Genomic DNA, 19,349 nt, shown 5'->3' with positions numbered 1-19,349 from the left:
GAAGCTAGATAAAAATTTTGGCTAGTACAATACACACTCCAGAACTCACCTCCCTTGAGAGAAGATCAGTGACAATCCCCACCCAGTTGCAAAAAACCCTTTAAATAAGGCCTTTTGGAGTGAACGTGAGCTGGAAGAGTTGCAAAAGAACATCTTGTAAACTAGAAAATACTGTTTTAAGGAACAAGTCAGGTTGGACATTAGCATAGATCAGGCTTACTGTTCTGTAGAACCGAGGTTTGTATTTACCCTAGAGATGGAGCAGTTTTCCAACCTAATGGATGTAGCAGATTGTTCACATGCATAGACTAGACCCAAGGAGACCAAACTTTAGACAAGCAGTCTCTCTCGTGTTTCTCTTGCATCATTAAGACTTCAACCAGAGCTATGTCCCATAAAGAACAACACATACCCTTTAAAATTTTGCGTGGCAAGAATGACATAATAATGCAAGCGATCCTTTTAGGAAAGGGATCAACTGCTAGTAAGGACTTTCATTACTGCTTCAGGCAGGTAACTTGGTAATGACATTCATGACCATTAGTTTGAGCCATCTGTGGTTTGTAACACTTGCAGTTAAATGCACCAAACAATCAGCCAATATAATCAAGCTTCTAATCAGAAAAGTAACCAAAATACCTTGAAATAGACCACAACTGCCTGTTACAAATTAATTCTTATTTTATTTTTATTACTGTTTTAATAGAAGTGTGGTGAGGTACAGTAAAAGAAAGATAGAACCTTTTCAATGCCCTGGGGAGGAAGCTGCCGAAGTGAGGCAAGGTATTAATACATTTATGACTAAATGAGGCCAACATTATTTAGTGAATAAAACAGGACACCTCTGTGGTGTTGAGACAATCAAGGATCCACTGCAAAAAAGGCATGCACTGTGTTACTACTGCTTCACAAGAACTTGTATTTACCATAACCATTACCCCCAACTCCCCAGCAGTTATGTGTTTGGAAGAGTATCATAGAACCCTGAAAAAAGTGTCACTGGTACTTGACTCCTTTCAGAGGAGTTTGCCAGCAGCCTTTCATTCTTTCCAGGTTAAATAGTTGAATCTCTCCCCACCTGAGGCAGGAGGGGATACCACATAAAAGTCACAAGTCACAAAGCACATTTCTGCTCTGATTCACAAGTCTGCAACATGCGCGTCTTGCTGTTCTTAGCATTCCTTTCTTACCACATTCACTCGCAAACCTAAATTTGAACTTGAGCCTAACACGTCCAGTCCTCCTAAATGGGTGTAAATGGTGTTTTTGTAGAGACTACCACATCAATCCAGATAGCTCCTCTAATATTAAATCTCATGGGGAATATTTTCAGAATAGCATGCGAATCCCATCTTCAATGACAGCCACTCCCATGCAATGGGGAGAAACACAAGTTGGGGGTTTTGCCTGGGGAGAGAGGTCTGTCTGTGTCTTGCATTTTGTATTAATGAGGTTTTAGAAACCTGGAAATGTCTAAGAGGACTCTATTTTTCTGCCCATTTAAATGGATGATAAAGAGGCACATGGGGAAGACAAAGGCCCCTTCCTGACACTTATTAAAAGAGTTGAGCTATTTATGTATCATTAGGGAAACATTCATTGATTTCACAGAGATGAGCTGTGTAACAGAATTCAGAGCTTTTCTGTTGTAGCCACTAAGTCAACTGCAAGTCATTAATGACAAAAAAAGAATAGTCCCGTTGCTCTTTGGCAGTATATGTGAAGCTAGCTTACATCACTAATGCAAATCTTACCATGACCTCATTTTTTATCACCTCTTCAAAAAGGGCCCAAACTACAATTTCTAGGATGGTCCCTCTGAGATTTCTACTGGTATCAAAATTCATGAGGAACAACCATCCAAATAAAGCTATACCAGGAAATAGTTTGCTACATGCCAAAACCATCTATAGTAGGGCTCAATTAAAGGAGAAAAAGTTGTATGACTCAGTCAACTAATTATGTAATTAAAATTTTGTACAGTGCCCTGACATTCTGTTCTATTGTATGACATGTGAAAATTACCCAGTTTGCTATTGCAAGTACATGTAGTACTTCAGTAGTACTTGCTGGATTTTCTAGCTATCTGTATCTGTTATTAGATATATTTTAGGAGAAATTAGTAAGTCTATTTAAATTTTAAACAGTGGCTGCAGCCTCTGTGCAAACATTTCAGGACTCTTCTTCATACCAAGAGTAAAAGGATGGTGGAAGATAGCTACTTTGCCCCTGTTAAGGTGAAAGAGGTAGGAAGAACTAATCCAGTCTGTGTGAAAGTGAGTGTGGCCAGTGTTTTATGCAGGTTAACCCAAACGTAAAGGGTGGTAGAATCGTAACAAATGTGTTCAGCAGAGATCAAAATGTCACTGTGCCTCAAGGAAGGATTAGCTGTACCTGGATAATTTAAAACATATTATCCAAGTTATTCTTACAGCCTTTCAGTAAGGAAGATTCTCTGCTGGTGTACTTTAGTGCTTCTTTACCCTCCCTAGCATCCTGAGAGGATGCTTATCTATCTCTACAAAGAGCACGCACCCTCAGTTTATAGTTTTTGCCGATTTGTGACTCAAGTTCTCCTTGCAGCAACTTAACCCCATTACTTATTGTTCTGTCCTCAGAGGAGTCCCTTCTCTACTGAGATGTTTTATATATGAAGCTCATAATGGCAGCATTCTTGGTCCCTGAGCTAAATTATCCTTTGGCAGATTACTGACCTGCAACTTCTTATCACTCTTTGAAAATTGAAAGTTGAGGAAAGGGTTAGATTCTATTGCCTTTTAACTGGATTTGAACCCTCAGTTTCCATGCTCTCCGCTGAAATTCTTAAACATGTATAGACACGGGACAGAAAAATGGTCAGGGTTGACATTTGCCTTGCTTCTTAGCCCAGAACAACCCATGCAACAAAGTAAGGTTCTAGAAAAGAAATCCTGAAAAATTCAAGATGATAGATTCAATGTTGATTTGTCATCCCTAATGGTTTACAGAAAAAAATGAAACCTAGTTGTCTTTTGCCCCATGTAACACTTGAGATGTCAATGGCTTCTTCATGGGACAGCTAATATGGCAACTTCTATACTATTTTGTCCTCCTTTTGCTGAGGAATCCAGATTTTAACAGGCTGTACGCTGTTTTGTAATGGAAGTGTAAAGACTTGTACTGCCAAAGTACTTTGAGCTTTGTTAGAGTGACATCCAGTGGCATATAAAGTTTCCTTGCTTGTGGCAACATATGGCGTATAAATCTCTATTTGCGTACTACCAGCTTTAAAAACATTTCTTCTCATGATCCTGTACGTAACCTAGACATTAGAAAGAAATGCATCAGCTGAAGTCTTCAGACTGGGTTGTCTGAAGTAGAATATGTAAATTGGTTTTTAATATATCTATATAAACGACCTGCTAGCATTGAGAAAAGCAGAACACTCCACTTTGTTATGGAATTTGTGGACACGTGAAACTTCTGAAGAGCATGGATCTAGTACCCAGTTCTGAAAAACCCAGCTTGTTGGTTTCAAAAACCACTTTAAGATAGTCATCTCACAAAATTCCTAAATGTATGCATTTATGAATGACTAGATTCTCTGCTGGGAGTTGCAGAATTAAATCCTGAGAAAACATTATTTCTTCTGGCACAGTTTTTTAAATCCAGCTGCTGTGACAGAAAAGGCATTAGAATCTCAAAAATAAATCCCTGTAGACATCTTTTCCCCAAGTCCTGCAAAAAGGAACCTACCAGGGCAAGTCAGGGGGGTAGACTTGAAGGAGGGTTCAATGTCACAGGAAAAAATGCTGGTGATTGCAGGCCAAGCTAATTATTTATCAGTAGAAGGCAGCCACCATGTTTTCAGCAGTAGAGAAAACCCACCTAAATTAATTCTTTACTGGTCAAAAAACCAGCAGGGAGACACAAAAACAGGTCAAAGGCATCTTTGCCCTTCTTCACACAGTGCACACTAAAAATATGAAAGGCTCAAATTTGAGGTAGAAGTCCCATGCCAGAAAAGAGGCATTGGACCAACTTGGACACGTTTTGCCATTCCAGTAAGAGTTATAGCCTGTACTACTGCCTACTTCTTCTTCACGCTTATGTTTAAGATTCAGTCATTGTTTTATTTAGCATATATGAACAGACATACCCAATCTCTCAAGCAATTTCAACATTAGACGGCAGAACCATGCTCTGTCCAGCAAATGTTTTTTTATTTGAAACAGATTGATATGGAGAATATTCATCCGAGTCCAGATCCTCAGTGGAAACCGGTAGTCTAAAAAATAGCATAAAAAGGACAAAAAGGGAGTATCCGGCTCAGTATGCAAGACTGGCAGAGATGATCCCATGTTCATATTTCATATATTGCCAACTTTTCTGATCTTTGTAACTAACTTCTCCCATTGAGAAGGTATTAAATCACACAGGAAACTGCATCCTTCCTAAGCTTATGGGGGACATTTTACTCCTAGCTTGGTCTCCAAATGCTTTGAAACCACTTTTGCTGGGCAGCAAGAGAAACCAAAATGAGTCCTATGCTTCAAGCAAGGGGCCAGTTTTAAGGTCATGATAGAAAATGAGCTGAAACAAATCCAATTGCACCTTGGCAGCAGCTGGACGCTCAGTCTACCTTAGCAGAGGACTGATATATCTGCTGAGAGCGAGGTCACTGCGGATCAAATTCTTAATGCAATTTCTTTTGTGGGGAGGAGAAAAGCGTGCATGTGAGGTGAGCCCTAGGCCAAATGCGCATACGTCAGGCAGGAGGAAAGTTGCACATTTTGAACATCAACTTTTCCAAGAAAGAAGCCACTGGAGTGGAGAAACAGAGATTGTATCAGCACAACTGGTGAGACAAAACCCTGAAAAGTAACAGCAGAACAGGCCAATGTATTTCCCTCTCTTCCTCCCTCCTTCCCCTTCCCCTGTTCTTGGCACAATGGGGGGGTGGAAATACAGAAAAGGTATTGGGGGCTGACAGAACTGGTCCCCACTGAGCTGAGGTCTCAGTGCTGACAGTTTTACAGAAGTTACATCCTAGAGTGCAGTGTTTCCTTTTGCCTGGTAAACATGGCTAACAGAGGAGAGGAACTGGAAAGAGTGCTTTAAATGCCAAAGAAGTTATGCTTATTAACACATTACCAAGCAAATTGGTTTCAGTGAATAAGCTCATTGCTGACAGTTGCTTGGTTAATTTACTATTCCTGACTTACTCACAAATGTTCGCATCTCATTCTTCTTGGCATGCATTTTATTCATAACACTTGATACATAACATGACTCATGTGATGGGAGATCAGCTGCAAACAGACTCTAGCTGTGGACAAGTATCTTCATTCTTACCAAAAAAATCATAAATCCAATGCAAGCAAGAATGCTAGTGGGCAGACCCCTACACTACCACTAACTTAGTAGAAAGCACCCTGGCTTTCAGCACATTCATAAGCTGCACCATACCTTCAGCATGCAGGCCTAAAAAAAAAAAAAACAAAACTTTTTATATGACTTGAAAGAGACCTTCTATATCCTAGGTGAAGTACTGCACCGCATGCAGCGGTTGCACCATAGTTAAGAGTTTAGTCTGCAAATTTTCTTACTGCAGCAGGAAAAGCACTACTGCGTATACCAGCATCACACAAGGAATCTGTAGCAGAAATGGGGACTTAATTTAGTTGTCGCTGTATTTTGCATTACATACACAAAAGTATAGACATATTAGAGCCTTTTCTCATATGATTACAAGAACATAAACCTCTCCCCTTCTTTATATATGCTTGCATGTATACAACCAATGCAGTCAATTTACAAGTGACAGTAGAATTTATGTTCAGCCTCCATCAATCTGCAGTAATGCTGTGTTGTATAAGCAGAAAGAAACTATTTCTGGTAAAACAGGTACAGGATAATGTCACACAGCTGGTGCTTTATACACTCTCCTTTGTCGCCTGCTTTTCTTCTACAAGTTTAATGGTGCTAGAGATTTGAATGTACAACATAAACATAGGTTAACATACAATACAAAATTTGCTTTGAAAGACAAAATTGCTGAAGCAATTTTAAACATTTTCAGAAGCAAATGTTGCTCAGACAGACAAATCTAGTTTTGACATGCGCCCCCAAAATAACCATGTCCGATTCAGAATTTACATCTACAGTAAAGGTTAATGAACCAGGCAAATTGTACTGCACAGGAAACAAATGCCAAATATTGCTCTTAGCTTTTTCTTGTGAGTCAGTGCTGCTGTGGGTATGGGGGTACTAAAATAAATAGTACCACATACTTAGTGCAGTTGGAGCATTCCAAAATGCCATGAAGCTGTCAGTCTGCATGTCAAAATCAATGTGCAATCTCGTCAGGAAAAAGGCAGGGCAAATTTGGAGCTTTAAATAGCCACCATCTTTTATAGTTGTTTATTAGCAGTAATGGAAGGAAGGCCTCCTTATGACTGCAAATCAGGCTCTTTATTCAGAACTGCACTGTAATTACCTTTTCATGTGAAATTTGTAAGGAATACATACTTATTTATGTCTGAAAGAAAAATCCTAGTCAGAGGTGACAAAACAATTTAGATTATTTGAAGATGCTCAGGGCTCCGATCCCAGATTAAATTTGGAAGCATTAACAAGGTTTGGGGCAGGGGGAAGAGGGGGGAATTGAGAAAGCAGAACAGTTTTAACTGATATTGGCAGAAACTTAAGTTCAGCAATGCAGCTACTTTGAAGAATCACAGAATCCCTAGGGCAAACCCCGAGGGTCCAAGCTCAGTTTTTCATCAGCTGTTTCAAAGAACTCTTACAAATTAGAGCTGAAGGACCTCGATAGACCACCAAAGGTCCAGTTGCACAGCTGCTTTAATGAGAAACCTCCCACTAACTTCTGTGGTCTCTCAGTTGAAGCCTCAATGTGAATTGTTCCTTGCTTGACTTTTTTTTTAGCAATGTCCTACCCAGTCTCAGGTGTCTTTTTTCCTCTCAGACAAATACTTTTCAGGTCTGTTCACAAAGAATATGTAGACATATTGAAGGCTTTGCTTTATATGCATACACATGCACACACAATTAAATACATATCTGCACCTTGTTCCAATTTTCCTTTGCCTGCTGCTTATCAAATACATCTCATCACCTCACATCTATATACAAAACTGTGTCTACAGATACTAATTATACCCTCTTCTAATTTAATAGGAGGTAGGAGATTTGCTTCAACTATTAATTCTCTGATTCCCAGACACTCAATGAAGCATCTAGGAATCATAATCATGGTTGAGGATTGGCTGACAGTGGGGACATTTTAGCTGTGTACATGGAACACTGTATGTTCTGAGATGTTCTTCAGAAATATTTGACAGGATTCAGACAGAGGAAGAATAATGTGAGGACTAAAAAAAGTCAAATTTGAATTTGACTTTCAAGATTCAAGTAACTAGACCTGAACAACAGATATGTGAAAGATTGACCTTGGAATGAAACTGGTTTTACTGGGTGAACTGGCTGGCTGGGGGGGTTTTTGTGTGTGGTCCGGGGTTTTTTTGTTGTTGGTGGTGGTGGTTTTGTTTGTTTTTAAGTGAAACATGGTTCATTTCAGATCCACTGATGCATAAGTTTTCTAGAAGTCTTCCCAAAGGTCTGAAGCAACTCTAACTTATTTTATTACATTTAAGAATATAACAACTTGAAGAAAATCCAAATTAAATGAGTGACTACCTTAAAAATATTTCTAGTTGCATTTTAATAGTGCTGGATGCAGGACAAGATGATACTTCCCTTCTACCTTGGTTGAAACAGCCTAAAATTCACTTGTTACAACTACTAACAAGACAGCTGTGGTCCTGCAACATCAGTGAACTGCTGTAGACATCAACATCCATGAGTATCTATGGATACAGGCAATCCTGAACTCCAAAACTGCCTTGGGGTAAAACTACATACATGTAGGATGCAATAAATTCCATCTATTTTCTACTCAGTGCAAATATGGGAATATTCAGTGCAAAAATGAGAAATTTTGAGGACTACAAATAATTATGGTGTCTCTACACACAGCGTTTTCACTATTTGACAGCAGAAGTTTTGGGGAAGTGGAAAAAAATAATCTGAGCAGCAGCTAACACTGGTTAACGTTTCCAGTTGGCAGCTGCGTTTTTAGGTATGCACAGATGTACCAGCTAGCGATCTCTGGTAGCATTCTTTGAAAAGATGCCTTCAGTGAAGGCCAGTAAGGAAATACCAAATAGCTCATCACTCTCACAGTGCAGCTGCGGAACCTACTTTCACAGCTTAGTGCTATGTGTATCATGCCACAAATATTTGCAAATACCTCTTTATTGTGACTTGAGAAGACAAAGTTAATTATGAGAATTACTCATCAAAACTCAGATGAGGTTTAGTTGCGTTATGATCTACACTCTCTCTCAGACACAGATAAGAGCATAAACGCTTGAGAGTGATCAATCACACTGGTAATATTTCCTCATATGTTTTCAAAAGCCACATCACTGCCTTGCACTGCCTATTTTCTGATAAGTTCTATTCCTTTCTTGATATTTGTCTGTTCAATGCAAAGTATGACACCCTTATTTTCTTTGCCTTCTCTATTTCACATGGAAATTACAGTTTAATTCTGCTCCAAAGAAAATGGCATGAAAGATTTTTTTTTTGTTGAGAACACTACAACAACTGCTTAAGATAATAATTTGGATATGGTAGTAATGCCTCTCAATCACTGAGAAAAAAAAATTACTGTGCCCCTCTACCTTCTCTTTTCCACAGGATATGTTGTGGGTTGTTGTTTTTCCTTATACCACACATTATTTCCCATTATTTTAAACATCTATACCGTTGCAGTCTCACTGAAAACTCTAACACCACGATGGCAGCTTCAGCATGAACCTTTGGGGATATTTAGTAAAAAAAGAAATTTTCTTATAGCTTCTCTGTAAAGACTATGAATGCAATCTTCGCATGATGGTTAGGGTCTAAGGAAACCTCTCCTGAATCCATGTTGCCTGGTTCAGGTTTTATGTTGATTTTATGTTGGCATATGCTGCCACCTAATGATATGGAAACCAAGCCTTTTGACGAAAAGAATCAGAACTGCATCCAAAAAAGGTGCAACTGCAGAAAGGACTTGCAAATCTAATTACCTGAAATGGTGCATGTCAAGTACATAAAGAACTAGGAAAAGCTGACGATAGAATTGACCTCTACTTGCCTGCTGCAAACAGCGGGTATGCAGATGGTTTTTATATACAAACCCCTAGGTTCATCAGGTTTAGACCGATTCTGACCAAAAGGTGTCCCCACGGCACCACAGAAATGCTGTTAGACGCTATCTTTCTGGAGCACCCAACAGGCTGCTGTTATCGATACCTAAACTCTCGACTCCCACCGAGAAAAGAAACCTTTCCCGGGGGACTCCACATCATTGCATAGCCCAGTGGAGAGGCTGCAAACACCATAAGCTATTTTCCCCGATTTCAGTTCTGAAATGGAAGTTTCAGCTGGGGGAAATCAAATTTTTAAGTCAGAGATTTCATTCATTATTTTTGTCTTAATAGGAAGAAATAGTCTCTGTTTCAGCTAATTGCATGTAAATGAAGAATGGCAGCTACTGCAAGAAAGCACACAGCATTGCAGTGTGCAAAAAGCACTAGCTTCACTGAGTTTAAGTATTCCTCAGACCGGTCTATAGTCCATGAACTTACCACAGTAGCTTTTATTTAGTAACCAATCCAGAGATGCACTGGCAAATTTGCTGCCCTCAATGCTGGATTTTTGCTCCATCCCACCTGCATATTATTTCCCAAAACAGAACTAACAGTTTCCAATACAGAACTGTCTATTATAGCATTTGATATTTTCATACAAACCCCCGAAACTCTATAAAACTACAGGTAAATTAAACTCCTTCAGCTGAATAGATAAAAGCTTGTGTTTACCCTACCTTGATACACCAACTCAAAGGTATCACCATACAGGGTAGCGATGTGCAACAGGACTACATCAGACTAGGTGTTACAGTTCCCAGCATGAACATACAAGGTTTTGAGAACATTTGCTGAAAAAATCCTTTAACTCCAAAGAATTTTAAACCATTATACTTGAGTGATCTAAATAATTGGGATTTTTTTTAACTAGCAACAGCACTGTAATACATGGAGCAGGCTTACAATTTAAACTGTGCATGGGTAGGATAGATAATACAGGAACTTGTAGAGGTTGAGTTTGGCAAGGGTGGGAATAATTGAGGAACAACCTGCACATTCTGTTAGTCCAAATCCTGCAACAATTTTGCCAATTCAGGTTATGGCACACAAAGGCCTCCAATACAATCCAGAAACCCATGAAAAACTACAGACTAATTTCAGAAGTCACAATGCTAGAAAACTAATTGAGATGAAACTTTGTCATCCACCCCAGATTTCATAATCCCTACCTGTTGTGTCCTTGAGGAAGGTGAAAGAGATGAGTGTCACTGCAGTCCTGAGCTCCAGCAGGTAGAAGCTGAGTAATGACCAACAGCCATCCATAGCAATACCTCCTCCCAAAGATAGCTTCTCCCTACCATCTCTTATATCACTTTCCTTTCCTTCCCCAGTCATGGTTGCCATGTGCTGTCAGGCACTTTTAATTAATCCAATCAGCTAATAGCCTCCAACACCACCACCTCCTCCTCCTACTGAGAAGCAGAGACTATATTCTGACTTGTATTGAAGAAGCAGCACAGATGTATAGAAGGGGAAGGAGAAAAGTGGCAGCTACAGAAGCAGTAGGCCCTAAAGCTTGGGGAGGAGGACAAGTCTGTGCCACAAGAACCCAACAAGTTTTCTGTGAAGTCTGAGGCAAAAACTTGGCAAACAAGCAGAGACTTTTGAACATCACCTGAGCTAGTTTTCTGGAAAGAAGCTCTAAAAATAAGCAGTAAATGTTAAAAGCTGATTTAAATGTCACTTGTAATGCGTCATGCTTTCATCCTTGCAGACAACACAAAGAGATTAATTGTCCTTTGCTTGTCTTAATAGCCTATTCTTCTCTTGATTTCTGCTTACTGACCTGGTACTGCATTATTTGGCTTGTAATTTTTGCCTGCATTTCAACACAGACAACAAAACTAATTTCACTGGAAAAGAGGAGGGGGGGGAAAACCCAAACCATCAAAACCAAGCAACCTGATAAAGCCCAAAATAATTCCTGGGCATGTTTCTATTGAAGTTTATACATTTGTTCTTCCAAATTAATTTGGGAGCAAGCTAAGAGTAGATTAGAAAGGACCACAGTGTTTTGGCACGCCTACTTAAACAGAGCTCAAAGCACCGTGGTGCTCTGCAGCAGCTTCTGATCCACTACTCACGCAGCTGAGCTTGCTCCTGCTGACAAGCCCGGTTGTGCTGATTCACAGATGGAAGGAAGTAAACACAAAAACAACCCCGACATCTCCTGTCACATACGAATAAACCACATTATACCTTTTCCAAATGCATAAGGGTGGTGAGGGCACAAGTAGTACAACAACGCTTTGTGTTGTCCTGATCCGTTCTACCTCTCACTTGTGCATGTGCCAGGAATTCCTGACACCAGTGCTGGTCAGAGCACAGCTAAATTCCACGTCACTGGCTGCAACCAAACTTAGAATTGGCCCTGGAGGTGTCTGCCTGAGTAGCTGTAGTTTGCTCTTTTGAGCATGGCATGCCGTAATTGCAGACAGTTTTGTAGCCCTTTGGGAAGAGGAGAGGAATGATTCATCTGTGTATAGTATGATAAATAAGTGGGTGTTTTCATTTAAATAAAAATAGATCAGCCAGAGCTCTCAGTGTTTCACATGTTTTACAATAACATTTAAGAAAAGCTGCTGTGCCTCTTATGTAATGCTGTAGTAAGTGCTGGGAGCGGGCAGTGGAGTGGGCTGACTGGCTGTACTAACAGCAAGCTGGTAGAAATAGAAAGCATACCCCGATATTTTGTCACTAACCATTTACAGCAAGGAACTCTTGGCTATCTTTGTGCTTCTCTTCTTGTTTAACTGGAATACCACAGTAGCAAGGACTCTCTCATTTTAAAAGCCATGCACCTCGTCACGATGTAGAAGGACCCTCTCCATCAGCTGACAGTAAGACCCTGTGAGAAAGAGGGGCCTGGCTGCGGCTTCTAGCATGTGTTGTAATAGCGCTAGAAACAATTGCTGGCAGGACATTTCTCAGAACATGCAACGATTTTTGTTCCTTTCTCTTATGATAATGTGTGATGCTTGGGCTTCTGATTTGGCAGTACCAACAATACAGCTCAAGACTATTCTGTCTGCAGGATGGACAAGTACAGGTGATGATCATAGAATCATAGAATCATAGAATCATACAGGTTGGAAAAGACCTCTAAGATCATCGAGTCCAACCGTCAACCCAACACCACCATGCCCACTACACCATGTCCCTAAGCGCCTCATCTACACGTCTTTTAAATACCTCCAGGGATGGTGACTCCACCACTTCCCTGGGCAGCCTGTTTCAAGGCCTGACCACTCTTTCAGTAAAGAAATTTTTCCTAATGTTCAATCTAAACCTCCCTTGGCGCAACTTGAGGCCATTTCCTCTTGTCCTATCGCTTGTTACTTGGGAGAAGAGACCAACACCCACCTCGCTACAACCTCCTTTCAGGTAGTTGTAGAGCGCGATGAGGTCTCCCCTCAGCCTCCTCTTCTCCAGGCTAAACAACCCCAGTTCCCTCAGCCGCTCCCCATCAGACTTGTGCTCCAGGCCCTTCACCAGCTTCGTTGCCCTCCTCTGGACACGCTCCAACACCTCCATGTCCTTCTTGTAGTGAGGGGCCCAAAACTGAACACAGGATTCGAGGTGCGGCCTCACCAGTGCCGAGTACAGGGGCATGATCACCTCCCTACTCCTGCTGGCCACACTATTTCTGATACAGGCCAGGATGCTGTTGGCCTTCTTGGCCACCTGAGCACACTGCCGGCTCATGTTCAGCCGGCTGTTGACCAGCACCCCCAGGTCCTTTTCCTCCGGGCAGCTTTCCAGCCACTCTTCCCCAAGCCTGTAGCTTTGCCTGGGGTTGTTGTGGCCGAAGTGCAGGACCCAGCACTTGGCCTTGTTGAACCTCATACAGTTGGCCTCGGCCCATCGATCCAGCCTGTCCAGGTCCCTCTGCAGAGCCTTCCTACCCTCGAGCAGATCAACACTCCCGCCCAGCTTGGTGTCGTCTGCAAAGGCAGCTGAGGAGGGCAGATGCAGAAAATTAGCCTGAAAGCCCAAGAGCAGCCTTCTGCAATCAATGTGAGCATGGGCAGCCAACAAGGAGGTGGCTGTGACAGGAATTCGGAATGACTTGAGGGAGTGCAGGACGTGGCTGAGGTTGGTTGCAGCTCTCGGAGAACAAAGGTTAAAAAAGATGGAGGAGCTGATCCTTTTAAAATTAAAGTATGTAAGAAGAGGGGTGTGCAAGTCTTCCCTCAAATTCTTACTTCAAATCAGCACCCAAATCTTGGTCCCTTTTGCTGTATTACATCGTAATGAATAGTTTATAATTTAAGAGTAGCTTTACAAAGAAGAGCTGGAAACTGTCTTGCACTGTTAGCGCTCACCCCTTCTTGTTCATACAGTCTGGGGAGTCTGAGCAGTTGTGCGTTATGCCTTCTCAAGCTTTTCAGTCTTCTCCAAACCTTTTTTTAAGAGAATCCCAGCCAATTTTCTCCTTTTTATGTCTGTCTCTCTGCAAATTTTCACAACTTCTTCCAGCCAAATGTGCAAGTATATAATCCACCAGAACATTTTTGATCTAGTCAGAAATTGGTGGGTTTAGTCGTCTTCACTAGACTTGCTGCACTGTGGATAACCAAGTTCAGGTATTTCTCTGAATGGGGAGTCATCAACATCTGAGGCCAAATTTCCTGATATGTTCAGATTTACTCAATATTCAGTTGCAAGATGGGGCCAAGAACCTTGTAATACTGCCTGGCTGGATCCTAGGTCTGCCATGGGCCGCTGCTCCAGCTGCAAGGACATCAACCCTGGGAAAAGGGTGCACACCCTTCCTGTGGTATCTTTGCTGCTGGGCAGAGTAGTTGCACAGAGAGGAATTGAAAGGCTTTGTCAAAATCCGTAGCACGTTTTCCTTATTATAGCCATGCTTCATTAATCAAGATGAGAAACAGCCTTTAAGAAAAGAGCTTCATTTCCTGTGTGGCAGGCTACTGTGTCATAGGGTGCCTCAGGGTAGAATATCAGAATTTTTCATCAGTGTGTCATGTACTAAAGCAAGTATTTTTCCCTGTACATGGGCAAGTGACATAAGAAAGAAGAGTATAAAAGCATGAAATCATAGTACAAAAGATGATCAAAGGGACAGCATTGGCCTGTGACCGAGGCCATGGTTAGAAGGTTATTTTAATCCAGCATGACGTATCTAGCAGCTGGAAGAGGTAATCCACCTTCCTGTGGATCTCCCTTCAGCACTAGCATTTGTATGGCCAGGCAACAAGCTGAAGTTACTGAGAACTAAATGTATGCGTTTGTTGGGTGAAGTTTCAGCCAGACGGGTTCCCGAGGTGGCTCTCGACATGGCTCTCCTAACACCGCCAGCGACACGAAGGAGGCCACAGCAAAACACACCAGAAGTGGGGAGGCATGGGGGTAGGGGGAGGAAAGTGGCGGCAGGTCGGCACTTTTCCGTGGCAACATGGATTTATATTAAATAACAGTGATATTAAGTTGTGAGGTCAGGAAACCTCAGTTTGTTTCAGCCACAGATTTACTGGATGAGCTCAAAGAAGTTGCTAAGTCTTCTCTTGTTTCTAAGTTCCCCATTTAAAATCAAGGGACATATGTCTGCCTAACAGGGTAGTTGTGATTATTTAATTTGTTAGGTGAGGGTCATATAAAATACATTGATATAAACTAAAATACACAGAATAGGTTTTGCCCATTTCCTTTAATTTTTGAAAACAAGTAAGTAGACGAAATCTTGTGCCATTCAAAACCAAACAGAATCTTTCTTTCTGTAAAATGTTACATAAACCTCAGTGGTTGTTCATTTTTATTGTAATATTTTTAATAGTACTGCAGATATTTCAGAAAAGGGCAATATTGTTTCTACCACGTAAAAAAATCATCACGATATAGTTGTTTTTTGCATTTTCCCCTTCATATTGTTTCAAAAAAAACCCCAAAACCCCAAAACAAAACACAAATACTATTAGGAAATTTACCCTCCCACATCCCTCCCCACAAAAGAAAAAAATTTTTTTAAAAATCAGTAAAATGTTAACAAGTCAGGTATTAAACACACACATTTACAAGCACAGCACGTTAGTAATACTGTATAATACTTTAGACCATGCCAAACCGTATGTATGTGTATAAAGCCACGGGTGAAATGGTTCATAGCAGCAGAATAGGAAGCATGTTCCATACAAAGTACGTAGTTCCTGTGGAGATATTTGGATGAGTACACCAGTTCAAAGTACATTGACAAGCTAAAACGCACAAATCAGTTTTTTGCGCTACAGCGGTGTGTGTTGTGATTCAGAGGGCAATCCTGACTTGTCTGGGATTTCCATTTTGTGTCTAATGGATGGCCAGTTGAGTGGTGTGGGTTCCACCTCTTGGCACACTTACTGTAAACTTCATGAGGAGTCCTGATTGCTGAAGGTAACTTCATTGAAATCAAGGCCAAGCGTAACCTAGCAGTGCAGCTACATTTGCACATCCTTCACTGATAAGAAAACGTGTTGACGTTTTCTCTGGGAGGGAACGTGATCCATCCCAAGGCCCACGTGTGGCTTTGGGGCCTTAGTTCTGCAACTCTGGTGGGTGGAGAGAAAGACCAGAAAGGGACACTGGGTTAGCAATATTTGTGACTCTTAGAACTTCCAAAAATGTTAAGGTTTTGGAGTGGGCATTTTTGGAATGTCAATAAGTAGCTTTCAGTTGCTTCTTTTTATTTTCTGTAGCTATATAACTCAATCTGTGGTTTCAATTCTGGGAGCATTTCTCTTCCGGAAGTATCATTTTCCAATGGGGCTGTGATTGTCATTGGTAACCTCCAGTTCTGGATGCCAAGCTGAAGACTCCCTCTGAGGGAGGCCAGCATTCACAAGATGATGGTTCTGTACCTTCGTAGAGGCAGGCTCCTTCAAAATGTCCTTTCCTAAGCACCTAACAATGGAGATACCCAAAGGCAAGCAGGACTTAAAATATTAAAAGTAGAATTGTGGTAGAGAAGTTCTCTCTTAGACTTCCACCTTACCACACGAAAAATACAAATAAGATGAAGTAAAATTATACAGATCTATTAGATTTAATGATGTGACTTGAGACAAAGTCATTCTTATGAAAATGCTTTCTTAAGAGGTAACCGTAAAATCTCAAAGAAATGCTGACTACACGTACAGTTCTATGTAATATTAAGATATACTTAGTGACTTCTAGTGAAATGTTTTCCTCTGTAGAAGGCCAGCAGCCACTTCTGTTTCTAATAACTCCAGATGCTGGTATCTGAGCTTTGGTGATTTTGAATTGCAGAGAAGACAGCAGATTTTATGACATTTCTTCTGAGCTGTCTTAGGCTGTTGCTTGTCTCTCCCCATCAAATACTGTGCACTGTAGTACAGTATTCCTCCACAGGTTTCTCATACAACCATTAAATAAAAAACCAGGACAAGAAAAAAAAATAATTGCCCAGAACAAATCACAGGGTGTGGAATATTGGCAGAAGAAAAAAAAAAAAAAACACCCAAAACCAAGAGATAGTCTAGGGATTTTGATACTGGGACTAGCATTTGCATACTCATGGTAACAACCATCCATCAGTTGGATTCACATACAAAATCTGTTTTAAATCAGAGGGAGTCAGTTCATACAACTGATAGAATAAAAAGGCCTGATATCAGAAACCCAATACCGTTCCTTTTGAAAACAGAGAAGTCACAACATCCCTGTCCTAATTCCTTCATCTGCACCATATATAAATTACCTACTGGAACTCTTGTAGAGATTAATCTCCCCAGGGAAGGGTGGATTCCCCAACATTGGATGCTTTTAAGATTCGGCTGGACAGGGTGCTGGACCATCTTGTCTAGACCATGCTTTTGCCAAGAAAGGTTGGACCAGACGATCCTTGAGGTCCCTTCCAACCTGGTATTCGATGATTCTATGATTAAGGACCAATTACTCTAGCCTTCCATATAAGCTCCTATTCTGACTTCAGTGCAACCCTCGATACCATTCAGGGTAGAGCAATCAGGACCTAATCTGAGAGTGTCTAGAAAGTACCTTGAAGATGAGAAAAGCTATATAGCGCTACACATTGTCATTACAGGATCCTTGATTTCTTCTGAGGGGAGTGAATAGATGTACAGACCAGTAAACGGATATAGAGACAGACAGAGAGACCAACATATGCAGAGCTCTAAACCTGCTCTTTTTTCCCTCAGAACATCTCCACATATATAAAGTAACCTTGATCTCCTGTTGTACAAGCATAGACAAACACATTTCACTTCAGGGGGTGGGAAGTGGCAACCAAAATGAAGTACTGGCCACCCAGACACTAAAGAAAATGAAAAAGCTTTAGCGGTCTCCTGAAGCAGTACACATCACCGTAGAGACCATTAGCTTACAAGAGCAGCAAAATTCATAGCTCGTAAGAAATATTCTCTATCCAATCTCCAGAAAAACAGTGCCTCGGAAGTGGGCCCATTCCACCACATTTTTAGACCTGTTGAAGCAAATGGAGGGTGGAGGGAAGGCGGCACGAGCAGCTGAGGTGGTGCTTCCTGTCGGCTTCACAAAACTCGCCCTGAAGGAAGAGCTTTGTTAGGTGCAAAACTCAGTCTTGCAGCTGCCCTGGCCTAGGGAAAGGCTGGATCGCACACAGCCTGCTGCAAAAGCACGGGCCCCAGCTGGAAAGGCTCCCTCTGATTTCAGTGGACGCTGGAGACAGCCCGCATTTGGAGAGCCATACGCAACAGCAGTTGCAAGTCATCCCCCCATCCCCTCACAGCTTCTTCCAATATAAGCAAAAGGACATTCTGGTCCCCTTTATATACATACATTAAAAGCTGAAATGGTCTGAAATGCTTACAGGTTAGAATGCATATATCTATACAACATTACACCTGCCAGAAATCAAAGTAGAAAAGTTTTACAGCACATTATACAGGTCCCTCTAACTTCTAAAAAAACATTGACTGAAATCACATTACAAGAAGTCGTCACTAACATACCATATAATACTATTGCTTTTTCTTTTACACAATCATTACTTATATAGTAATTTAAAAAATCACTTTTAAACAAGTATACAATTTTCACTTTAAAATTAACTGGTTAATAAAATTTTGTGCAAAACAAGCCAGCCTCTATAATTAAGTGAATTTATTTATTTATTTATACAAAAAAATAAAACAAAAAAGATAGTTCTTTCAGAAATGTGTCTCCTTTTCTGTAATGGTTGAAATGGTGCCATCTCCTTTCAGTTTGGCATCGCAGTCGTTTATTGCTGCAATGTAGGCTCCTCCTCCAAGTTTCCCTCTCATTTTCAGATCTGAGCTAGGTGTAATCAACTTCCTGAATTTCTAGAAAAGTTGAGAAAATGGAAATCATTATCTTTTTCTTGGTCACAGACACACATTTCTTAAACAGATTGACTATAAAAACCTCTTCTCTTGCATGCCTGCTTCTCATTTCCCTGTTATAGATACATCCATAAAACTGCACGCCACACAGTTCTTTACAAATCACACCAGACCAAAGGCTAGAGAATGAAGGCAAAGACCAAGTCAAAGTGAATTTTCATGCTGATTTAGAGTAACATTCCCTTCCATGAAGAAATTCAGCACAATGCTCCGGGCAAGGCCTGTTATATGGGTACATTTTGTTTCTCATGGTATAGTCAAAGGATATATACTGAAAAAAATAAACAAACAAGAGACTGCCGAAGTGTATTAAGCTACAATAAAGAACAAAAGAAAAATATACGTGTTCAGCTGAGAACTTTCTCTTTTATAGCAGTAACGTCAGTAGCAACGTTGCTGCTTACAGCTTGGAGAGCAGAGATGTTGCAGGAAGTTGGCTTCCTGAGAAGCTCGCAACTGTAAGTAAAAAAACCCTCTCATCGTTCATGTACAGAAAAGATAATGACCTGCAATGCTTCAGCCTACAAGGCAATGCAAAACAAAATTCTATACACAAAGTCTATTTACTTGCAGAGATAGGGTAAGGTTCATGCATTAAGGAAATAGTTAATGTTAAGATTTGTGCAAAACTTCCTCTTTTGACATGCTAAGAAAACTGTATTACAGACTGACCTGGTTAACAGGTTTCCAGCCGAAACCAGGACACAGACAA

At 40.8% G+C, this 19,349-nt stretch overlaps 1 protein-coding gene across 1 annotated transcript in view; it reads right to left on the bottom strand.

Moving 5' to 3' along the window:
* Positions 1-14,914: 14,914 nt before the first annotated feature.
* Positions 14,915-19,349, bottom strand: part of SLC6A11 (solute carrier family 6 member 11) — a 105,764-nt gene continuing 101,329 nt past the window's right edge. Inside the window, exon 15 of the mRNA XM_075159343.1 lies at positions 14,915-18,577. Within this exon, the coding sequence (XP_075015444.1) occupies positions 18,425-18,577 (153 nt within the window). The 3' untranslated portion in view covers positions 14,915-18,424. The remainder of the gene's footprint in view (positions 18,578-19,349) is intronic.

Source organism: Calonectris borealis, chromosome 10 (assembly GCF_964195595.1).
Source record: "Calonectris borealis chromosome 10, bCalBor7.hap1.2, whole genome shotgun sequence".
Classification (NCBI taxonomy): Eukaryota; Metazoa; Chordata; class Aves; order Procellariiformes; family Procellariidae; genus Calonectris; species Calonectris borealis.
This window is presented reverse-complemented; position numbering and strand designations above follow the sequence as displayed.